Source organism: Polyodon spathula, chromosome 14 (assembly GCF_017654505.1).
Source record: "Polyodon spathula isolate WHYD16114869_AA chromosome 14, ASM1765450v1, whole genome shotgun sequence".
Lineage (NCBI taxonomy): Eukaryota > Metazoa > Chordata > Actinopteri > Acipenseriformes > Polyodontidae > Polyodon > Polyodon spathula.
The window spans coordinates 24,004,685-24,023,468 of NC_054547.1; the positions used below are offsets into that span (position 1 = coordinate 24,004,685).

The following is an 18,784-nucleotide window of genomic DNA, read 5'->3' on the forward strand; positions in this document are numbered from 1 at the left end:
ACTCCTATTGTATAGCAGTTTTCACAGTGTATAAGTAACAAGCTCAGGTGTGTCTTATTAAAACCGGGAATGGATTGAACTGCTATGCTATTTCCATTCCTTAGCTCTTATTGATGATTCCTGTGTGTATCTGTCTGTCTTTTTGCAGATTTTCTGTCACAATCTGAAGATGAGCTCCCAGCAATTTCCAAGGTCTGGAGTTCCAGCCTCTGGTTTGGGGTCAGCACAGACAATGGGGGGCAACACTGGCCTGGCCTCTGGAAACCCTCAGAGCACAGGTAACACCCTCACACCAGCATTGCTTGAGTTTAACAGGATCGGCTCTTGTCCTGACCAGTTTTGAACCAAACTTATCTTGCTCAGGGCTAGGAGCGGATCTTTATTAAATATAGAGAACACCTTACAGGGATTGGGTATACATTTTATAATTTACAGCTGCATAGATACAGTACAGGTGGTGTCCAGTGAACAATGCAACATAATTTGTGGCCTCTGGATATAGCAATGATATATTGGTTTTTACATTTCCATTTTATTTCATGTTTTGAGACCACTCGATCTGATACAACGTTCTCCTACAGTTATGCTACCGGAAATGCATTGTTTTTGTTCATAAAAAACATTTGCAGTTTAGGTTGGTGAGGGATGAATGTCACTAACATGCGTGTGTCTTTTGCTTCTCTGTCTCAGGGATGGGTGATGAAGGTAGCCGGGATTCAGATCATGGTCCTCGTGATCACTCTTCCACTGGTGGGGTCTCCCTACCCTTCCGAGATGAGAAGCAGGAGACAGTGGTGGTGAGACCCTACCCACAGGTCCAGACTCATGGACAGCCTCTAACGCTGGCCCAGCACCACACATTACCAACAGGCACTGCCGTCACCGTCACTGCCCCTCCTGCTCACCTTGCTCAGTCCATGCCCCTGCCCTTCCCTGAGGGTCTCATGAAGGTAAGAGACATGCTGGGAATCTGGTGCCATCTGAATAAAATGACATAACCATTTCATGATTAAGCTTAAGAGATTATTCAAATCCACTTTTGCTGTCTGACAAAGCTTGAAGTTTGAAATATAAATACATCTTGTTGGGCTTTGGTACATGCATCGCTTTTTAAGTGCAGAGTGTATTCCATATTCAGTACTCAGCCAACCGAGTCTAAACTCATGCAACATAAATTGAACGAAGACATGGCCATCCCTAACAGTAGTTGGGTTGGTCAGTGGACAGTTAATTTTTTAAATATTATTCTGTATACTGATATATTTTAGTAATTGCTAATAATATTAATGGCTTGATATTAATGCTGGGACAAATATCTGAATATTCAAACAAATATTTTTTGACATGCACTTACCGCCTCACCAGAAGTTGCGCGATGGTTTAAAAAAAAAAAAAAAAAAGGCAAATGAAAGAGCTCTGTGTGATTTTATCTATCTATCTATCTATCTATCTATCTATCTATCTATCTATCTATCTATCTATCTATCTATTTATCTCTATCTATCTATCTATTTATTTAACAAAACACAAAATCCCCCACAGAATCAACACAGAAGCTCTTTAGCCTCTATTTAAAAGTTTTAGACAGATTATGCGCATGCAAACGTAGTGATCTCTACGGAAAGCCAACTGGGTCAAAAAAGCATTGTGCTGCTTTAGAGCGAGCCAGAATCTCATGGGACAGAAAAATGGCAAGCACGTCATTTTGAAGTGCCTCGCTTAAACAGTGCACAGCTTCCTGAAAATGTTGTGCAGTGATTTTTATATAGATTGTAAATATTATATATTTTTTTTATTGTAACTTTTTGCGAAGTGGAATGTAATAAATGAGAACCAAGACGGTGAGTTTTTTCTTCCATTTTACATTTTGTTTTATTTCAAGTGTTTAAAGTTAAGTTTCAGTTTGTTTGCTTTTTCAGGGAATAATCAAAACAACGATTAACTTGGACTGCTATCCTTTGTTTTGTAGTTAATTCACTGGAGTAAAGTAAAGCCTACACAACTTTATTCTTTGCTCCTGGGATAATTTTCTACTTTAACGTGTTGCATATTGTAACATCGTCTTGTAAAATAAAGGCACACACACAGGCGACGCCCCCTCCCCTGCTGCTCTGCTGTTTCTGCCTGCATTCAGAGCAATATAATGGCTTTTATTGCTTTTTAAATAACAAAAGAATAGCCATACAAATATTAAATGAGCGAACATTCGAACATGAAAATCCTATGTTCGTCCCAGCACTACTTGATATCAGTCAATATAATTATTTTGGCAAGCTAAAATGGATGTTGCATCTACATTTGTGGCAGGGGATATGAATGTTGCTTGATAGTTGCATAAGCATTCATTGGAAAAACAACATTGAATGCATTGTTAAATTTAAAGTGTTATAGAACACCCTGCATTATGTAGTGTTTATATTGCAGCATTATAATTTTTTAAACCTATTGCCGACTCTTTCAAATTGTAATCGCACCTCATAGCTCATAAATCAACTGGGGGAAAACATTTCTCAACATTTACTCAGGAGTGTTCTCCAGGAGAAAAAAACAATGTCTTCTAAGGATCGCAGTGTATACAGATTGCACTCCTTCCTGCTCTGCTGGTTTTCTGCTCCCACAATAAGCCACTAATTTCAATCGGAACACCAGCATAGTTGCATCCAAATTATTTGTATCCTCTGGTCATACCTTAGAAGCCATGTGAGTTTCATACTTCATCTTCATACTTGTGTACTTGTAAGAAAATGTTTCCTTTAACTGGTGACTGTAAGGACCCAAAACCAGACTATTTTTGCGGCAAACTGTATGTGGGACCAAAAAAAACGATTGGGAGTAATAATTTGCATCACAGGCTTTCAGTATGGAATATAGTATGATTTTATAAAAATCATCAACTACCACACAAACAGGGAAGTAACGTACAAAACTGGTTTGCTTTAGTAAACTGATGTCTAAAAACTTGGTCTCACTTATATTAGGGCTGTGCAATTCATATCGCCAGGGACAGCAAGATTTGTGTGAGGGACAACAAATTTTGCCATTATACTTTGCCCGTTGGACAAATAGTATTTCTTTTTTCCTATGTTTGCTGCTAGAAAAACACTCCAGGTATATTTGTAGAGAGCCACGCACGTTTCTGAAAATGGAATTGCGGAAGTCTAGCACATACACACAAACATTTACAAAAATGTTTACGTCCCACCCATATCGCTTCTGATTTGATTACAACGAAACCCAGAAATCACAACCAAGAGAGCCTCTAATTTTTTAAACAAGGTATTTACTATAGATGATATTGGATAAGTCGATTTAGGGCATTCTTGTGGGGACCTTTAAGGGGGGAGCGACTAATACACCAGTGACGTATGCACCGGTATGTCTAATATTGAACTACTGTACCAGTGCCACTATGGCATCACTATAGCCACTGGTGTGGCTCGTACAAACTTAACTGTCAATAACCCGATTTTATTTTTTAAGGATATACGGCATTCAGGTTATGTTGCTAGGTAGAAACACAAAACCAGTTTTCTAATTAAGTTTTAATTTTTTACTCTCAATACCCTTGGTCATTTTGAATGTTAAACACAAGCTTTCAGACTCTTGACTGACCTCTCGAATGTCACCGCTTACTTCATTGTGAACACAATAGCTGTCAGTCTCTATGAATTTCCTTATTCTCACCCTCCAGAGCCATTGATTTGTGATCTCTACTGGCCCCGGGCTGCCGGGCCATGGTTAAAGTGGAGGTAGCATGTCAAATAATTATTTTGTTGACAACATATAAATACAATACGTTGTAATACCTTTATAAAAATGTGTACATTGTTTAGATTTTTTTTTTTTTTGCTTCTAATAAAAATGGATTTCAAGTCTGAGTGACCCAACCAAAAAACGTGATCTGGCAGGTGCTGCCGGTGACGTCAGGTTGAGAACAGGCTGTGTACTGCAGAAGCCCGCATTGGATCCGGCTTGTTTATCAAACGGTGAAAGTGTTTTGTTCTCTACTGTAGGGTTGGAACAATAATCGCCAATATTGATAATCACGATCATTTTAAGAGAATTTATTGCGTAGAAAAATTATCGTTAATCATAATTATCGTCAGTGAAGCAGGAAGTGGTACTGAACTGTTTGCATGAGGCGAAAACATGATCTGTGTGAGCACTGCGTACATTTGGAAGTTACAAAAAGTATTCATTTTAAGCAATATGCTATGTTTGTAAAATGAAACACTAGCTCACTGTAAAATTACTCTAGAAAAGTGGAACATTTTGACACAGGATTTTAATTAATTAGTTTATTTTTATGTAAATTGAAAACAAAAAAACAACCATATGGGAAACTTTTAATATAGCCTTGTGACACAGAGTGATTCTTGGTGGTAAATCTCCCTCCTGCAATTGTTTACCAAGGGGTCATGAGTGACGTATAAATAGGGGTTGAAGCGATGTATATGTTCTTTCACTTGATTTAAATGCCATTTGGAACGTAAGGACTGTGTGAGAGACCCTGTGAGAAACAATAGTCGCTCGTAGGTGTCTTGTTTTGTTTGTCTGTAATGGTCTTGTTGTGTATTGGACTATTGGAATTGCTAAACACAATTCCAGAGCTGTCGCCAAGGGCTAGCACTAACCCGGAACAGCACTGCACGATTGTCACTAAATAAAGTGTATCACCCACCAGGACTGGTGATTGTATTAATACTATTGTGGGGTGGATATTTGTTTATTGTTTGGGACTGCAACCTGTTATTTACGCTGCACAGTACACATTGTTGTATATTGCCGGGGTCTTATTTGGTCGCCAGACCTGGATACAATAAAATACCTTTCCAACTGGATTGTAACTCTCCATGTTTGTTTATTGCACACTGCATCACTCCTGCACCTGTACACAATCAACCACTTTGCCACAAGCCTAAGCAACATGTTGCTTCTTTATTTTAAACAATAGTAAAGACATGAATAGTACATAGTTTATGAATTAATTCATTTTATGTATTTTTTTTCAGTGAGTAGTGCAGGGAAAGAATTTGCTTGTGCAAGTGTTTGCAATTGGCACTGGTAAAGCACTTTTGGCCCAATAAGCTTCATGACTTGTTTTGCTTTTGTTTACTTTCACAGTGCATTGGTTAGTTGGAAGGGGAAAATGATTTATAGCAGCTCGAAGAGCGGCATTTACTTTGAAGGGGGAAAGAATGATAGGAAAGCAAGTCTGTCTTGTGATCGGGAACCTTGGTGACCTGAAGGTTGGTCTTGATGACGCCTGAGACCTGGAAAACATAGTGTTAGTCCCCTACTCACTGGAGAGCTGCGGCGGCAACTTGGATGCGGATGCAAGCCATTAGGGGGAAGAGGATAGATGACCTGTCTCAGCGGGCAAAATGGACTCAAGATTGTGACCTTAAAAAGGAAAATAGATATAGCGACACCCCGACGTTTAGGTTGGCATCGGCTTTAGGGGTACCCTGAATAGGAAACATATTACTATATACTAACCATATATAATATTTTATTCTGTGGGGGGGGGATGGGGGGGTTTTGAACCGGGAGGGATCTTTAAGCCTGCTCCTGTGAGGGAAAAGAAGGCTGCACCCTGACGACATTCTAAGATGAAACACAAAAGACATAGCAGAATAAGTTTAGACCACCTAAAGGAAAGCCATCTGCGCAGTGGAGAGGAGAAAACACCTTTCTTTTTTCTTTCTTCAGGTGGAAACCTCTGGTGGTTCCATGAAGGGCAAGCTAGTAAAAGATTGTTGGGCAACAACAATGTCCGAGGGAACTGTTCGAATATGATTCGATTGCTGATGATGTCCAGTGACCTATACATTTTATAGTGTTGTGGTTGAGGCCTGCTCTTGCAGCGGAAGTTGCCGCTCCGATTTCTGAAGGAGCGTGGAGTGAAGAATTGCTGTGGCAGGCCTGCTTTAGCTGTGAGGGAGGACAAATGGGAGGAGAACTAATTTCTTGTAATGATGGTCTTTGCTCAGTCCGAGAACAGAAGGTCCGATTGACTGGGGTTTTAGGAGTTGGTTAGAGAGCTGTAGGGACATAAAGGAGAGTTAATCTTAGACAGTTGAATACAGTGACCAGAGTGAAGTTGATGGAGACTGCTGCTGCAGCAGGCCGCTTCCCTAGAGCATCAAGCCTGGTGTTGATGGTAGCCATTGAATCCACCAGAAGCCTTTTATATCGGCAAATATCTCTTCGTGGACGCTGGCGGCCCTGGTGGATGCACCACTGACACCAGTGAGATGTCGCCCCGCGTCTCTGTAGCAGACGGCTGGTCTGGAGACTTTCCGAAGCTGCTGGTGCACTTAGATGCCTAGATGAGAGGGACCGGGCAGCTGGAGGAGGGAGGAAGATCGGTTTGGCAGACATGACTTCGCAGAGCATGAGGAACATTGCTCCTTTCCGATCCAGCTGGAATTGCCATGTCCCTATCGTTCAGAGATTTGTTTCACAACTCCAGTCATTCTCCTAATAGTGGAACTCCTTAACTCATAAACAAGACTGATTTCCAGTCTCGTACCACGTCTATGTATAACAACATTTGTGTGTTCTTTATGGCTTTAAATAAGTATATTCAATACATGTTTTAGGACAGTTAGTCATGTATTTGAATAAGTTAACGTAGGTCTACAAGACAAGCCTGCAGTATTTAAATGTCACAATTGGGTGAGTTGAACTCTTCCCCCAACAGTTGTGAAAGCACAGCAACAGGAAGCCAGAAGATTGCGGTACTGAGGCACAGAGTTCGCTGTGCCTAATGAAGCTGCCTGGTCACCATGGCAACTTACCACTCCTCGCAATCACTCAATGAGGGCGTGGCCATGGTAACCAGGGTCTGTGAGGCACCTGTGGAAAAGTTGCAGTACAGCAGTGTTGTTGGAGCATGTTGTGACCAGTTAAAATCTTGAGCTGCCACTGGTTGCAATGGAGTTTGTAATGGGTTGGCTATGTTTTTTAAAATACTGAACTACCTGATGAAGATCCAGGACAGGATCTTCTGATGGAACGGTAAATTGTGCTGACTCTGTGGGAGCAGGGGAAGGGCGCCTGATTGCAGTCGAGGAGTAAAGACAGATTCAGCAGACAAAATTTCATGGTCTTGAGATTACAGTGAAACTCACACATGCACCCCGAAATTCAACCAAAGTTAACACTTAAAATACATGGTGCGGTTTATTCTACACATGCCTTTTTAAAAGTATTTTTTTTCACAGTAAAACAGGTTTAAAAGGCACTGCATATCAACAGGACACTTAGTACTGCATCTCCAGCTCCAGCTCCAGCCCCGCCCCACCCGTACTCCTTGTTCGCTGTATTTATCACATACCTCTTAGTCGTCCATACTGATAAATCATCTCCTGATCACTCGTTCTGTCACCAAACTCCTCAATAATGTGATCCAAGTCATTATTTTATTACTGTAGCATCTCAAAAAGCTATGCAAATGTTTGTGATGCTCTAAGCGCTGGATGCGGAAGCAGCTATCTCGTTTATTTAAGTCCTTGTTATCTCTGTGGTGCAGGGACTATGTGTTGCTCAGCTCGTTTTTAAAATGAATTGAAACTGATGACAGTAATTTAAAGGGGGCAGTGGCACACACCCCCGGCACACAAGGAACAGGAGTACATTTTCAGTCCTTTTTCTTCATTAGTTTTGGCATACTGGACAAGAGCTGTCTGGGACAAGGACACTGTCGTACGATTCCATGACTGTCCCAGTGAATGAGGATGGGCGGTTACCCTATCAGGTGAAATATTCCCTTTGAAAACACTATCGTCACTGTACGCTGTAACACTGAATTGAGACTGCTTATTTAAAAGTCTTATTTTTTTGGAATACTGAATACCCTCTGCATGTAAATGCATGTATAGTTTTATGCTCTAAATCAGGGGCTGTCAAACTGGGAAAAGGGGGTTGCAAAACAACCATAGCACAAGCAGGCCACCATTTAACACATACTCAGTTAAGTAGAGTTCTGTTCTGATGCAGAATGTTTGTTCATGTATTTCCTGTTAATACTGTAAAAGTCTGCATCGACATGCATCTCCTATAGTGTATTATTTATGGCTTTTGGCAGCAAAGTTTTGAGAACCACTGCTTTTGAAACAATGTTGTTTTGATCAGTGTAACAAAACCAGTAAAAGTGGATTTTCTTGGATTGCATGTGCCCTGTTTAAATGTATTACTAGTAAAAAGGACACACACTACATTTATTATAATCCCTGTGTAACAATTTTTAAATTGTAATGCCTACTAAAAGTATCAATGTCCCGACTCTGAGTTGGGAGACGGGGGTAGGGTGGGGTGGGGGTGTGGGGTGGGTTTTATGTTGTATCCCCTACATTAGCAATAAATCTCTCAGGTCAAGGCATGTCGCACACTTGTTTAGAGGTCTGGCAATTCTTGTTGGAGAGAGTGTATTTTGTTTGTTTCAGCCTGCCCTGAAGCCTACAATGCCTAGCCGCCCCATTGCCCCAGCACCAGCCTCCATTCAGGGTCACCTTCCCATGCCTCCTAAAGTCTCCGGTCATGTCACCGTTACCATGGAGAGCAGCATGCCTCAGGCCTCCGCCATTCCTGTGGCAACCATCAGCGGGCAGCAGGTGAGAGGCAGATGAAAGGGAAAGTGATATGCTGCAAGGAAGTGCAGAACCAGCTTTTAATACTGCGCATGTAAATTCAGCTTGTACGTTTAAAGTTAAACTGACACACCAAGCAAACACATTCTTGGGGACCTAAAATGTGAGACCAGAAATACTACATTTTAAATCAGTTTTTTTTTACTTTATGTATATTTTATAATCCTGGACACAATTTACCTTTATCCACTAATCCCCTTCAAGACCTTACTGCATTACAGTGACGCTATCAGGAGACTGCAGAAGATAGCAAGTGTCCTACAGTTGCCATCTTCTGTGGTGTCCTGAGAGACAGTTATTTAATGACCCTCTGACTCTGGGGTCTCTTGTTTCTTCACAGGGTCACCCCAGCAACCTGCATCAGATTATGGCAGCCAACGTGCAGATGTCCATCATCCGGAGCAGCACCCCTGGACCTCCTCTGCACATCGGACCTTCAGCAGCACCCCAGCACACCTTCACCTCCCACTTACCCAGAGGTGAGCACGTGGGGTATTAGTAACACACAAATTTACAGCACAGTTCAATTTTTCTGTGTACCTGTATGTCTGGATGCTGCTCTATAATATGCCACAGTGTTAAAAGCGCATTACGCACGTTACGTCAGCAGTGTCTGTTTCAGGCAGAGGGTCTTGGTTGCCAAGGTGACACAGCTGAGAATTTTTTCCTCTGATATTTCTCAGACATTCCCTCTGGTGTTAGTTTCGGTTGTATTTTCGTCAGCACTCTCCTCCATAATTACAGACCCCCCCCCCCCCCCCTTTTTTTTTTTTTTAAAGTAGCATTGCATTGTTTGCTGACCTGACAAAGCTTTAGCAAGCGCACGGCATCTAACAGGACCTTTACACACTGAATTCTTGTGCTGATGCGCATCGCTTTTCTCTTTCCAGTGGTGTTGGAGACGGTGCTGTTTTTTTTCAAACTGTAAACCCTACACTGCGTACAGGGATTCAATAGCCAAGGTACAGTACAAGGGTAATCGCTCAGTAACGAGGTGCAAACAGTTGACTGATCGATCTGTTAAGATTTTACTACAATAAAACGCTGCCTTTTACGAGGTCAAAACAGCTGATTGGTAAGAGCGATTACTACAGTATAAGCAGTGTGTTTGTTATTTCAATCTATGTGAATGGTACATAATGAGATCCAAACAGCTGAGTTTATATATATATATATATATATATATATATATATATATATATTATATATATATAGATATGCTATCTTTTTAGTACTACCAGACTTAATGTATATGGTTAATGTAATAAGATGGTCTTAAATTAAAAAAACAGGGTGATGGTCTGAAATTACCCCTACCCAATTACATTATTCTCTCAGGAACACAGATCTTTACAATGCAGGAAACAGTCACCTGGTAGTGTTCGCGGGTATAAATGTTTATTTTTGCCCTGGTTACGTAACACAAATTACAAATAACTAACACAGGTTGTAGTACAACCATTGTACACAATCTCACGGCTGACGAGGGATGGGTCGGTATACCGGTTTTTCGGTTTTCAGCGGTTTAGATACATTACTGTATTAATACCGTTCCTTATTTTCTACATCGCAATTATCATAATTCAGTTATACAATGGTTAACGCTTTTCACCTGCAGACACGCTTCTTCTAAATCAAGCGATGGTACTTGCAGTCTTAGCAAAGTGCTGAGGAAGATTTTTGTGAACTGATACTGTATTTTGATAATGGTTTTGAATGAAACTGTCAACAACACAGAATACACGTTTTAATTGCTGCGTTGTGTTACCCAGAGCTTGCTGCTCCTGGCTGCTGTTTTTGATGTCACACACAGCTTTTAGAGAAACTCCTTCTCCAAACCTTGCAGCAAAGAACACATTTTCAACATTCTATATTTACATTTGTTTGGATTATCAACAGTCAGTTTAATGTAATAGATTAACATTAAGTTTATTGTAAAATTATACATCACTTATCACGGATTTAGTACATTGTTTGTTTAAATAATTGATTTATTTAATGTAGGCTGTTCACGGCTTATTTGTATAATGATAAAATGTCGTTTGCCTCCGCTAACAAGTTGGCAGCAGTAGTTTTAGTGGTTGTTTGCATTACGATTAGCAGGTCATTAGTGATGTTTGCATCGTCCCTTTGGTTCACGGCCGCAGCAGGTCTCCCGCAGTAACATTTCAAAGTTGCACTGGGCTATGCAGAATCTGCACATTTCTGTTGGTTGAGTTGAGTGACGTCTACAGCGCATCTTGGAGATTCTGTGCAGCACTGTGCAGAATTGCACTATGATAACGCGACCAATGTCACGTGTAAAACTACTCTTAAAATAAACAAATCCCCTGGGCCGGATGAGATCCTCCCAGTAGTACTCAAAGAAATGAAAGAAGTAATTTACAAACCGCTAACCAAGATCGTGCACCGATCCACAAAAAGGGAAACAAAACTGAACCAGGTAGCTACATACCAGTAAGCCTGACTTCTATTATATGCAAACTTATGGAAACTATAATAAGATCCAAAATGGAAAATTACCTATATGGTAACAGGGTACTGGGAGACAGTCAACATGGTTTTAGGAAAGGGAGATCGTGCCTAACTAACTTGCTTGATTTTTTTGAGGATGCAACATCCATAATGGATAATTGCAAAGCATATGACATGGTTTATTTAGGTTTCCAGAAAGCTTTTGACAAAGTCCCGCACAAAAGATTAATTCTCAAACTGAACGCAGTTGGGATTCAAGGAAACACATGTACATGGATTAGGGAGTGGTTAACATGTAGAAAACAGAAAGTACTGATTAGAGGAAAAACCTCAGAATGGAGTGTGGTAACCAGCGGTGTACCACATGGATCAGTATTAGGTCCTGTGCTATTCCTAATCTACATGAATGATTTAGATTCTGGTATAGTAAGCAAACTTGTTAAATTTGCAGATGACACAAAAGTAGGAGGAGTGGCAAACACTGTTGCAGCAGCAAAGGTCATTCAAAATGATCTAGACAAGATTCAGAACTGGGCAGACACATGGCAAATGACATTTAATAGAGAAAAGTGTAAGGTACTGCACGCAGGAAATAAAAATGTACATTATAAATATCATATGGGAGATATTGAAATTGGAGAAGGAATCTATGAAAAAGACCTAGGAGTTTTTGTTGACTCAGAAATGTCAACATCTAGACAATGTGGGGAAGCTATAAAAAAGGCTAACAAGATGCTCGGATACATTGTGAAAAGTGTTGAATTTAAATCAAGGGAAGTAATGTTAAAACTGTACAATGCATTAGTAAGACCTCATCTTGAATATTGTGTTCAGTTCTGGTCACCTCGCTATAAAAAATATATTGCTGCTCTAGAAAGAGTGCAAAGAAAAGCGACCAGAATTATTCCGGGCTTAAAAGGCATGTCATATGCAGACAGGCTAAAAGAATTGAATCTGTTCAGTCTTGAACAAAGAAGACTACGTGGCGACCTAATTCAAGCATTCAAAATTCTAAAAGGTATTGACAGTGTCGACCCAAGGGACTTTTTCAGCCTGAAAAAAGAAACAAGGACCAGGGGTCACAAATGGAGTTTAGAAAAAGGGGCATTCAGAACAGAAAATAGGAGATACTTTTTTACACAGAGAATTGTGAGGGTCTGGAATCAACTCCCCAGTAATGTTGTTGAAGCTGACACCCTGGGATCCTTCAAGAAGCTGCTTGATGAGATTTTGGGATCAATAAGCTACTAACAACCAAACGAGCAAGATAGATATTCTCAATCCAATTGAGAATATGTGGAAATAGTTGAAAATTGCTGTTCACCAAAGGTCCCCATCCAACTTGACGGAGCTTGAGCAATTTTGCAAAGAAGGCTGGGCAAAAATTGCAGTGTCCAGATGTGCAAAGCTGGTAGAGACTTATCCAAATAGACTCATGGCTGTAATTGCTGCCAAAGGTGCCTCTACCAAATATTGACTCAAGGGGGTAAATACTTATGCAGTCAATTATTTTCTGTTTTATATTTGTAATTAATTTAGAACAATTTGTAGATTTTATTTTTCACTTTGACATTGTAGACTTTTTTTTGTGTTGATCAGTGGCAAAAACTCCTAATTAAATCAATGTTGATTCCATGTTGTAACACAATAAAATATGGAAAATTCCAAGGGGGGTGAATACTTTTGAGATCCACTGTATCAATGATACTTCATGTTTACAGAATTTGAAATGCCCCATTGGTGGTTCACCTTCTTGAAGCCACTGTAGTACCATTTTGTAAACTGACTTGTTTACCCCTGTGTTTCTATTCTCAGGAGCGGCAGCTGCAGCAGTGATGTCCAGCTCCAAAGTGACCACAGTGCTGCGACCAGCCTCTGGACCCAGCACCGGGACAGGACAAACCACAGTGCAGCACATCATACACCAGCCAATCCAGGTACTGCTAGTTATTCTGCTGGAGCTGTGATGCAGTTATTGACCATTCTGTTTGGTGAGGCTGTTGCAGGTCCTATTCAGAAATGTCCTGTACCAACCCAACATAGATCTGGGATACACTGAATGTTTTTCAAAATATGCAGTTATTGGGTACCCAGGGTGGCTCACGTGGTAAGTCTGGTCGCAGGGTGACTCCTTTACTTAGAGTACAGGTTTGCATCCTGTCGCTGGTCTTTGCTGGGGATTCCAGAAGGATTGTCGCATTGACTCTGGTGCTCCTATGGGTTAGGGTGGCGAAACCAGCATGAATTGTTTAACATGCTTCAGTGGACCCCAGTGATGCCTGGTGAGCTTACCTACAGGGCTGACATCTGCTCTTGAGGTGAAAAGAGGTAGTTGGTTTGGTCATGGGATCAGAGGATGTCCACCAAACTTTAGTTCTCCTGAGCTGTTGTGGAGAATTGCTGCCCACACAAACTAGAAATCTCAGGAATTTGTTATGTTTTTTGATAGGACGTTAAGGCATTCTATATTGAGGGTACGCTGTTTTAGTGACATGCTTTTTCTGTCTGTCTGTTTCAGTCTCGCCCTGCTGTGACCACGTCCACAGCAGTGCCACCCACTGTTGTGGCAACAGTCTCTGCGACAAGGGCCCAGTCTCCAGTGATCACTACCGCCACGGCGCACATTGCCGACACAGGGTATGGGTAAGGAGTTCATCCTTGCCAGCCATGTCTTTCTGTTGCCAAACATTAACGATGTAGTGACATTCACACTCCTGGTGCCAGTCCTCTTGTACTAATTGGTTGTTAAAGTGCATATGTAGCAGAATTCTGCGTCGCTGGCATAAATAAATAAATAAATAAATAAAAATTGTTACCCCTATCTGATGAGCTCATTTTACGTTTTTCTGTAAATTACATCATTAATTAAATCTTGTATGACCATACTATATCTCCAATTTGATTGTTAGGTGTTTCTTCAGGGGTCTGTCATAGCTAACATGTACTTTCATTTAAGCACAATATTTTGGTACTACACTAGGTTAAATAAATTTCTGTTTGCCAGCCTTGCTTTCAGATAGAATTGCACTTTTGTGATCATTTCACCTGGTGAGTGAAACAGTCCCCACCCTGTCGGGGTTTTCAGCAGTTGCTTGCCCAAATGACTGACATACTTTTCAGCCAAGATTCTTTGACCCCCCAAGGACACTGCTCATTGAAACGATCTAGGATGTCAAGCAGATTTTCTGGAAGGCAAGGCAAGCAAACAGAACTTTTTCATCCAGTACCAGATGTATTTTCATTTAAAAAAATGTACACGTTGGGTAAAAAGTGTTCCTTATTGGTGAATAAAAGTCCAACAGCTAGAATTTTATAACATTATTTTAATTAGCTACAACAACTTGAATGACGCAGACTTTATCGCCACATTTATTTAAGACACCATTCTCTCGTAGGTGACATTAAACTTACATTAGCCATTGGGGATGTCTCGTTACATTCTTTTTATCCTTTATACAAGGGGTCTGTCTGCCACTAGGCTTTGATCACAGAACTGCAAGTACTGGAATAATGTGCTTTAGGATACAAGTTAAGAAAATAATAACACTTCTTTTTGCATGCAAGATTTAAATTGCATTCATTTACTTCTAGGCGACCATCGCTGACCATCCATCCTCCCCCAGCCATGCAGACTATGCAACGACAACCTCAAGCCAGAGATCCAACCACGCGCATCAACCTGCCTTCACACACTGCCCTTGGGACCCAGAAGCCACAGCTCCACACCATGGGACAGGTAACTGGAACATCTCGCCCTGTCTTATGACTCCTGTCAAGCAGAGTTTTTGTGACAGCTTTATGAAGAAGCCCAATAACCCTCTTTTCCACTGTACAACAGAGTGTGTCGGAGGAGCATGGTTAACTTTTCACTGCAGTGAATGTATCGAGATGCATGTAGATCATGTGTTATTAAAGATTAAGTAGTGAGGCTTCTGAAAAATGTAGCATTGTACCTCCTCACATGTTGCAACAACTGTTTAATTAACGTACCTGTAACTTTTTCTTTTCATTAACATCCTGACCAGTGTTTTACACTTTGTAACTTTAAAGTCTGTTTCAAAGCTGTTTTCAAAATGGCTGCTCTAGTTTACTGGGTTTTGAGATCTGTCCTCCTAAATCACTGCAGGGAGAGCGATTTAAATGTGCTCTGGCTTTTCTGTTCTGTACCACATAATGGATCATTATTGCTGTGTTCTGTTTGACAATGTGGGCAATAATCCTTACACTACCTGTGCACTATAGTGGCCATTTTGAAAAGAGCTTTGAAACAGAGTTTTTAGTGAAAGTTGTCAGATGTTAACAATGAAAAGAGAAAGTACGGGTATAACAGTATATGTTTTGGAACCCAGCTACTTGCTCTTTAAGAGGCGCTGTATTTCAGTTGAGAGTGGTAGATCCAGAGGTTATGGTTTGTTTTTTTCTTTTGTTTTCATTTTTCAAACACCGCCCACTCTGTCGCAGGTGTCTGGGTCCAATCGAAATCCACAATATATCCAGGGCTGCTATATAGCGAGAGACCCGCAGAAAAACAAATAGGCTAATAACAAATACTGTACAATCACTCCCTTGTTTTAATCAAGGGCGTCATGGTCCAATACAAATCCTCTATGCAACCTGCTTTTTCTCATTTTTTGTATAAAAAGCAGCACACCATTTTAATTCATACTGTGAAGGGTAACTGCTTCTCATCAACTTAAGTCTAAATTAGTTTCATGAATCTTCCTCTCCTTTCTCAAATGCCCAAACCGCTGAATTGAAAGAATCCATTCCCATTACGTTGAGGCTTGTTGCTAGGGAGCTGACCTCGCTGCCTGTGACCTTTGCTAGTGCATTGCTTCTACCTGTTTAAGCAAGTAGATATTTAATTTTCTTTGTGTTACTGTGCAATGTGTGTATATATGATAACAGTACAATAATAACACTTTGTTTGTAATTGTTCTGTATCTTTGTTTGTGCAGTGCAAAATAAAACAATCAGTAATTATAAGTGAAATTGTCTGTGTAGTGCAGCTGAGGTATGCGCAGTTAGACTAAAAATGTGGAGCCAACTCCAGGACCGTGATATAGCTGAATCTGCAGTATAGAGAGGAGTGATATGAGGATGTATTACTAAATAAAACTGAAATGCAACGAAGGGCTGATTTTGCAAAGAGGAAAATAATGCTTCTCTCTGAATGCCAATTTAATCTTCCTCGTGTACTGACTGGCGCAACGTAGTGGCTGGGCTGCAAGCCAGATACAGATGTGTTGAGACCAGACTTTCAGTTTTGGTTCTTGCTCGGCTAGACAAATAGCCAGTGAAAAAGAGGTATCGCATTAGTAGCCGTAATTGGCTGTTTTGCAGCAGATGGGTGTGAAATAAAGCAAAGTTCAAAACAAAAGTTTGCCGTACAAGGGCTGTGCTCTATTCTCCAAGCGAGGAGTCCCGCTTGCTAAGCTTTGTGCATTTCATATGTGTTTGTTTCAAAACTTACACATGATGCATTGATGTGGGGCAGCATCTAGCATTACCTATAAGATACAGCAGTTTTGCTTTCAGGCAGTCTAAAATGAGACCTCAGTGATGCAATCTAGTTTTCACTTTGATTTTGTGGTTTCTCCCGAAGTCCCTGACCAACTACTTAATTTTTATTTTTTTAATGTATGCAATTTTATTTCTAGAAATCCCCAATTTTCAGCACAGTGACTCCAGTTGCTGCAGCTACAGTGGCACCAATTCTTACAACCAACACTGTTCCATCACCTACAAACACAGGTAAATATAGGCAGGGAAACATCCCTTCTTTTTGGCACCTTTTAATACTGATGCTTTTATTTTAATGATTTACAGTGAGACCTATAATACAAATAAATACATTATAAACGTACCATGGTTGTTATACATATATAAATTTTTTTTACATCTGTAGACTTTAACATCCTTTTTTTATATATATATATATATATATATATATATATATATATATATATATATATATATATATATATATATATATATATATATGTTGCAGGACTTTAAATGTTGACTGCAGCTAATAGGGTCCCTGCTCTGTTCCAGGCTCCATGCCCCACACACAGTCTGCAACCAGTACCATTGTTACTATGACAATGCCCTCTCACTCCTCAAGTGCAACAGCAGCCACAACCTCAACAATCCCAGTGGGTAAGTGCAATGCGAGTCAAGGTTGAAGTGATTGGCGCCAACAAAATCATTCCATAAACCTTCCCTGGTGATCCCCATAATTTGCTATAAAGGTCTCAAATGTGCAGGTTTGTAAAAAAAAAAAAAAAAAAAAAAAAAAAGGACCACAAGTTATTGCAAATATGTTTCATCATTTTAAAACATGATATTCTATACTACATCAGGTTAAATAGATATGTTTGCAAACCTTAGTCCTGAGGTGATCATGCACTTCCTCGGTCATTTTCACCTTGAGAAGGTAATTTGTTCCGAAGTTGGCAAGGGACAGTAATTGGTATCTTAACCATGGGAAGACACGACTAGACTGAACGACAAGTCGCTCCTTGTACAATTAGGGTCACTGTGACTACTCGACTTACTTCGTTCCTTCACTTTGCCAAGGAAGTGAAACGGTGTGTGTCTTGCAAGAAATTACCCTTTAATGTACAAATTTACATGTTTAAATTTCCCCTCACGAGTGCTTTTAACATCAATGCGAAACTTTGAAAGAGTAATTTTACCCAGTCTTGGCAGTGCTTGTGTGTGTGCTGTTAATGTAAATTTAAGATTTTTGGGCAATTAACTTTAAAAGTGAACAATAATTGAAAGAAAAAAAAAACTGCCATTTCTTTAAATCAGTTTAGGTGAATTGGCTATAAACATTAATTTTATACACAATATATCTGTTTGGTTTACACCTAGAAATATGCAAAATAAAATTTAAAAAAAGTTCTACAAAAATAAACATTCTCATTATTTTATCAAAATAAAAATCTAACTACTATTCAGCTAGTGTGTCTAAATACGGGCAGTGAGATTCAGGGAATTTGGCAATTGTTTCGAAGTTTCTTTACTAAACATGAAATCAAAAGTAGTTATTCGTGAAGGTTTGACATGCATTCAGTACGGTTTCACTTCTGCTGCTCCGCTGGTTATTTTTGTAATAAGACAGCCTATTATATTGCATAATTGACTGCAGTTGATGAAGATTACTAAATGTTATTTTTTGTTCTAAACTTTGTCTTCCAGGGCCAATACTGGTCACAATAGTGCAAATACATAATCTTTTCTCAAATACAAAATTCGGGGGGGGGGGGGGGGGCATGGGGCCCAAATATAAATTGAATTCAAAGAAAAACTGTACAGAGTTTACAGGCTAGTCCAACTAGCATTTCCCCGCTAGATACCTAAATGTTGCCATTTTATTTAAAACAGTTTGATTTTTAAAGTTGAATAGTTGAATCATATTTAATGTACTATATCAATTGAATTAATTTCTCTTGTTAACAGCTAAGGTGGTCCCTCAGCCCATTGCTCATACTTCTTCCCGGATCCAGCCTGATTACCAAGGCGAAAGAAGCAACCTCATTCCTATTTCAGGTCATAGGTCATCGCCCAACCCAGTTGCAATGGAGGCCAGGAATGACAACAGGTAGGCTTCCCTTTCAAATACAAAATGTATCCATTACATAATG

General features: G+C 40.0%; 1 protein-coding gene across 6 annotated transcripts in view; it reads left to right on the forward strand.

Moving 5' to 3' along the window:
* Window positions 1-18,784, forward strand: part of LOC121326622 (histone deacetylase complex subunit SAP130-like) — a 38,388-nt gene that overhangs the window by 3,217 nt on the left and 16,387 nt on the right. For 2 of the 6 annotated variants that reach the window (XM_041269949.1, XM_041269948.1), the window contains exons 2-12: window positions 149-278; window positions 691-950; window positions 7,667-7,762; window positions 8,451-8,618; window positions 8,995-9,133; window positions 12,945-13,066; window positions 13,648-13,772; window positions 14,721-14,865; window positions 16,790-16,883; window positions 17,187-17,291; window positions 18,600-18,741. In XM_041269949.1, coding sequence (XP_041125883.1) covers window positions 170-278; window positions 691-950; window positions 7,667-7,762; window positions 8,451-8,618; window positions 8,995-9,133; window positions 12,945-13,066; window positions 13,648-13,772; window positions 14,721-14,865; window positions 16,790-16,883; window positions 17,187-17,291; window positions 18,600-18,741 — 1,505 coding nt within the window. In that variant the 5' untranslated portion in view covers window positions 149-169. The remainder of the gene's footprint in view (window positions 1-148; window positions 279-690; window positions 951-7,666; window positions 7,763-8,450; window positions 8,619-8,994; window positions 9,134-12,944; window positions 13,067-13,647; window positions 13,773-14,720; window positions 14,866-16,789; window positions 16,884-17,186; window positions 17,292-18,599; window positions 18,742-18,784) is intronic. The other 4 variants (XM_041269950.1, XM_041269951.1, XM_041269952.1 and 1 more) reach the window with 4 other exon arrangements.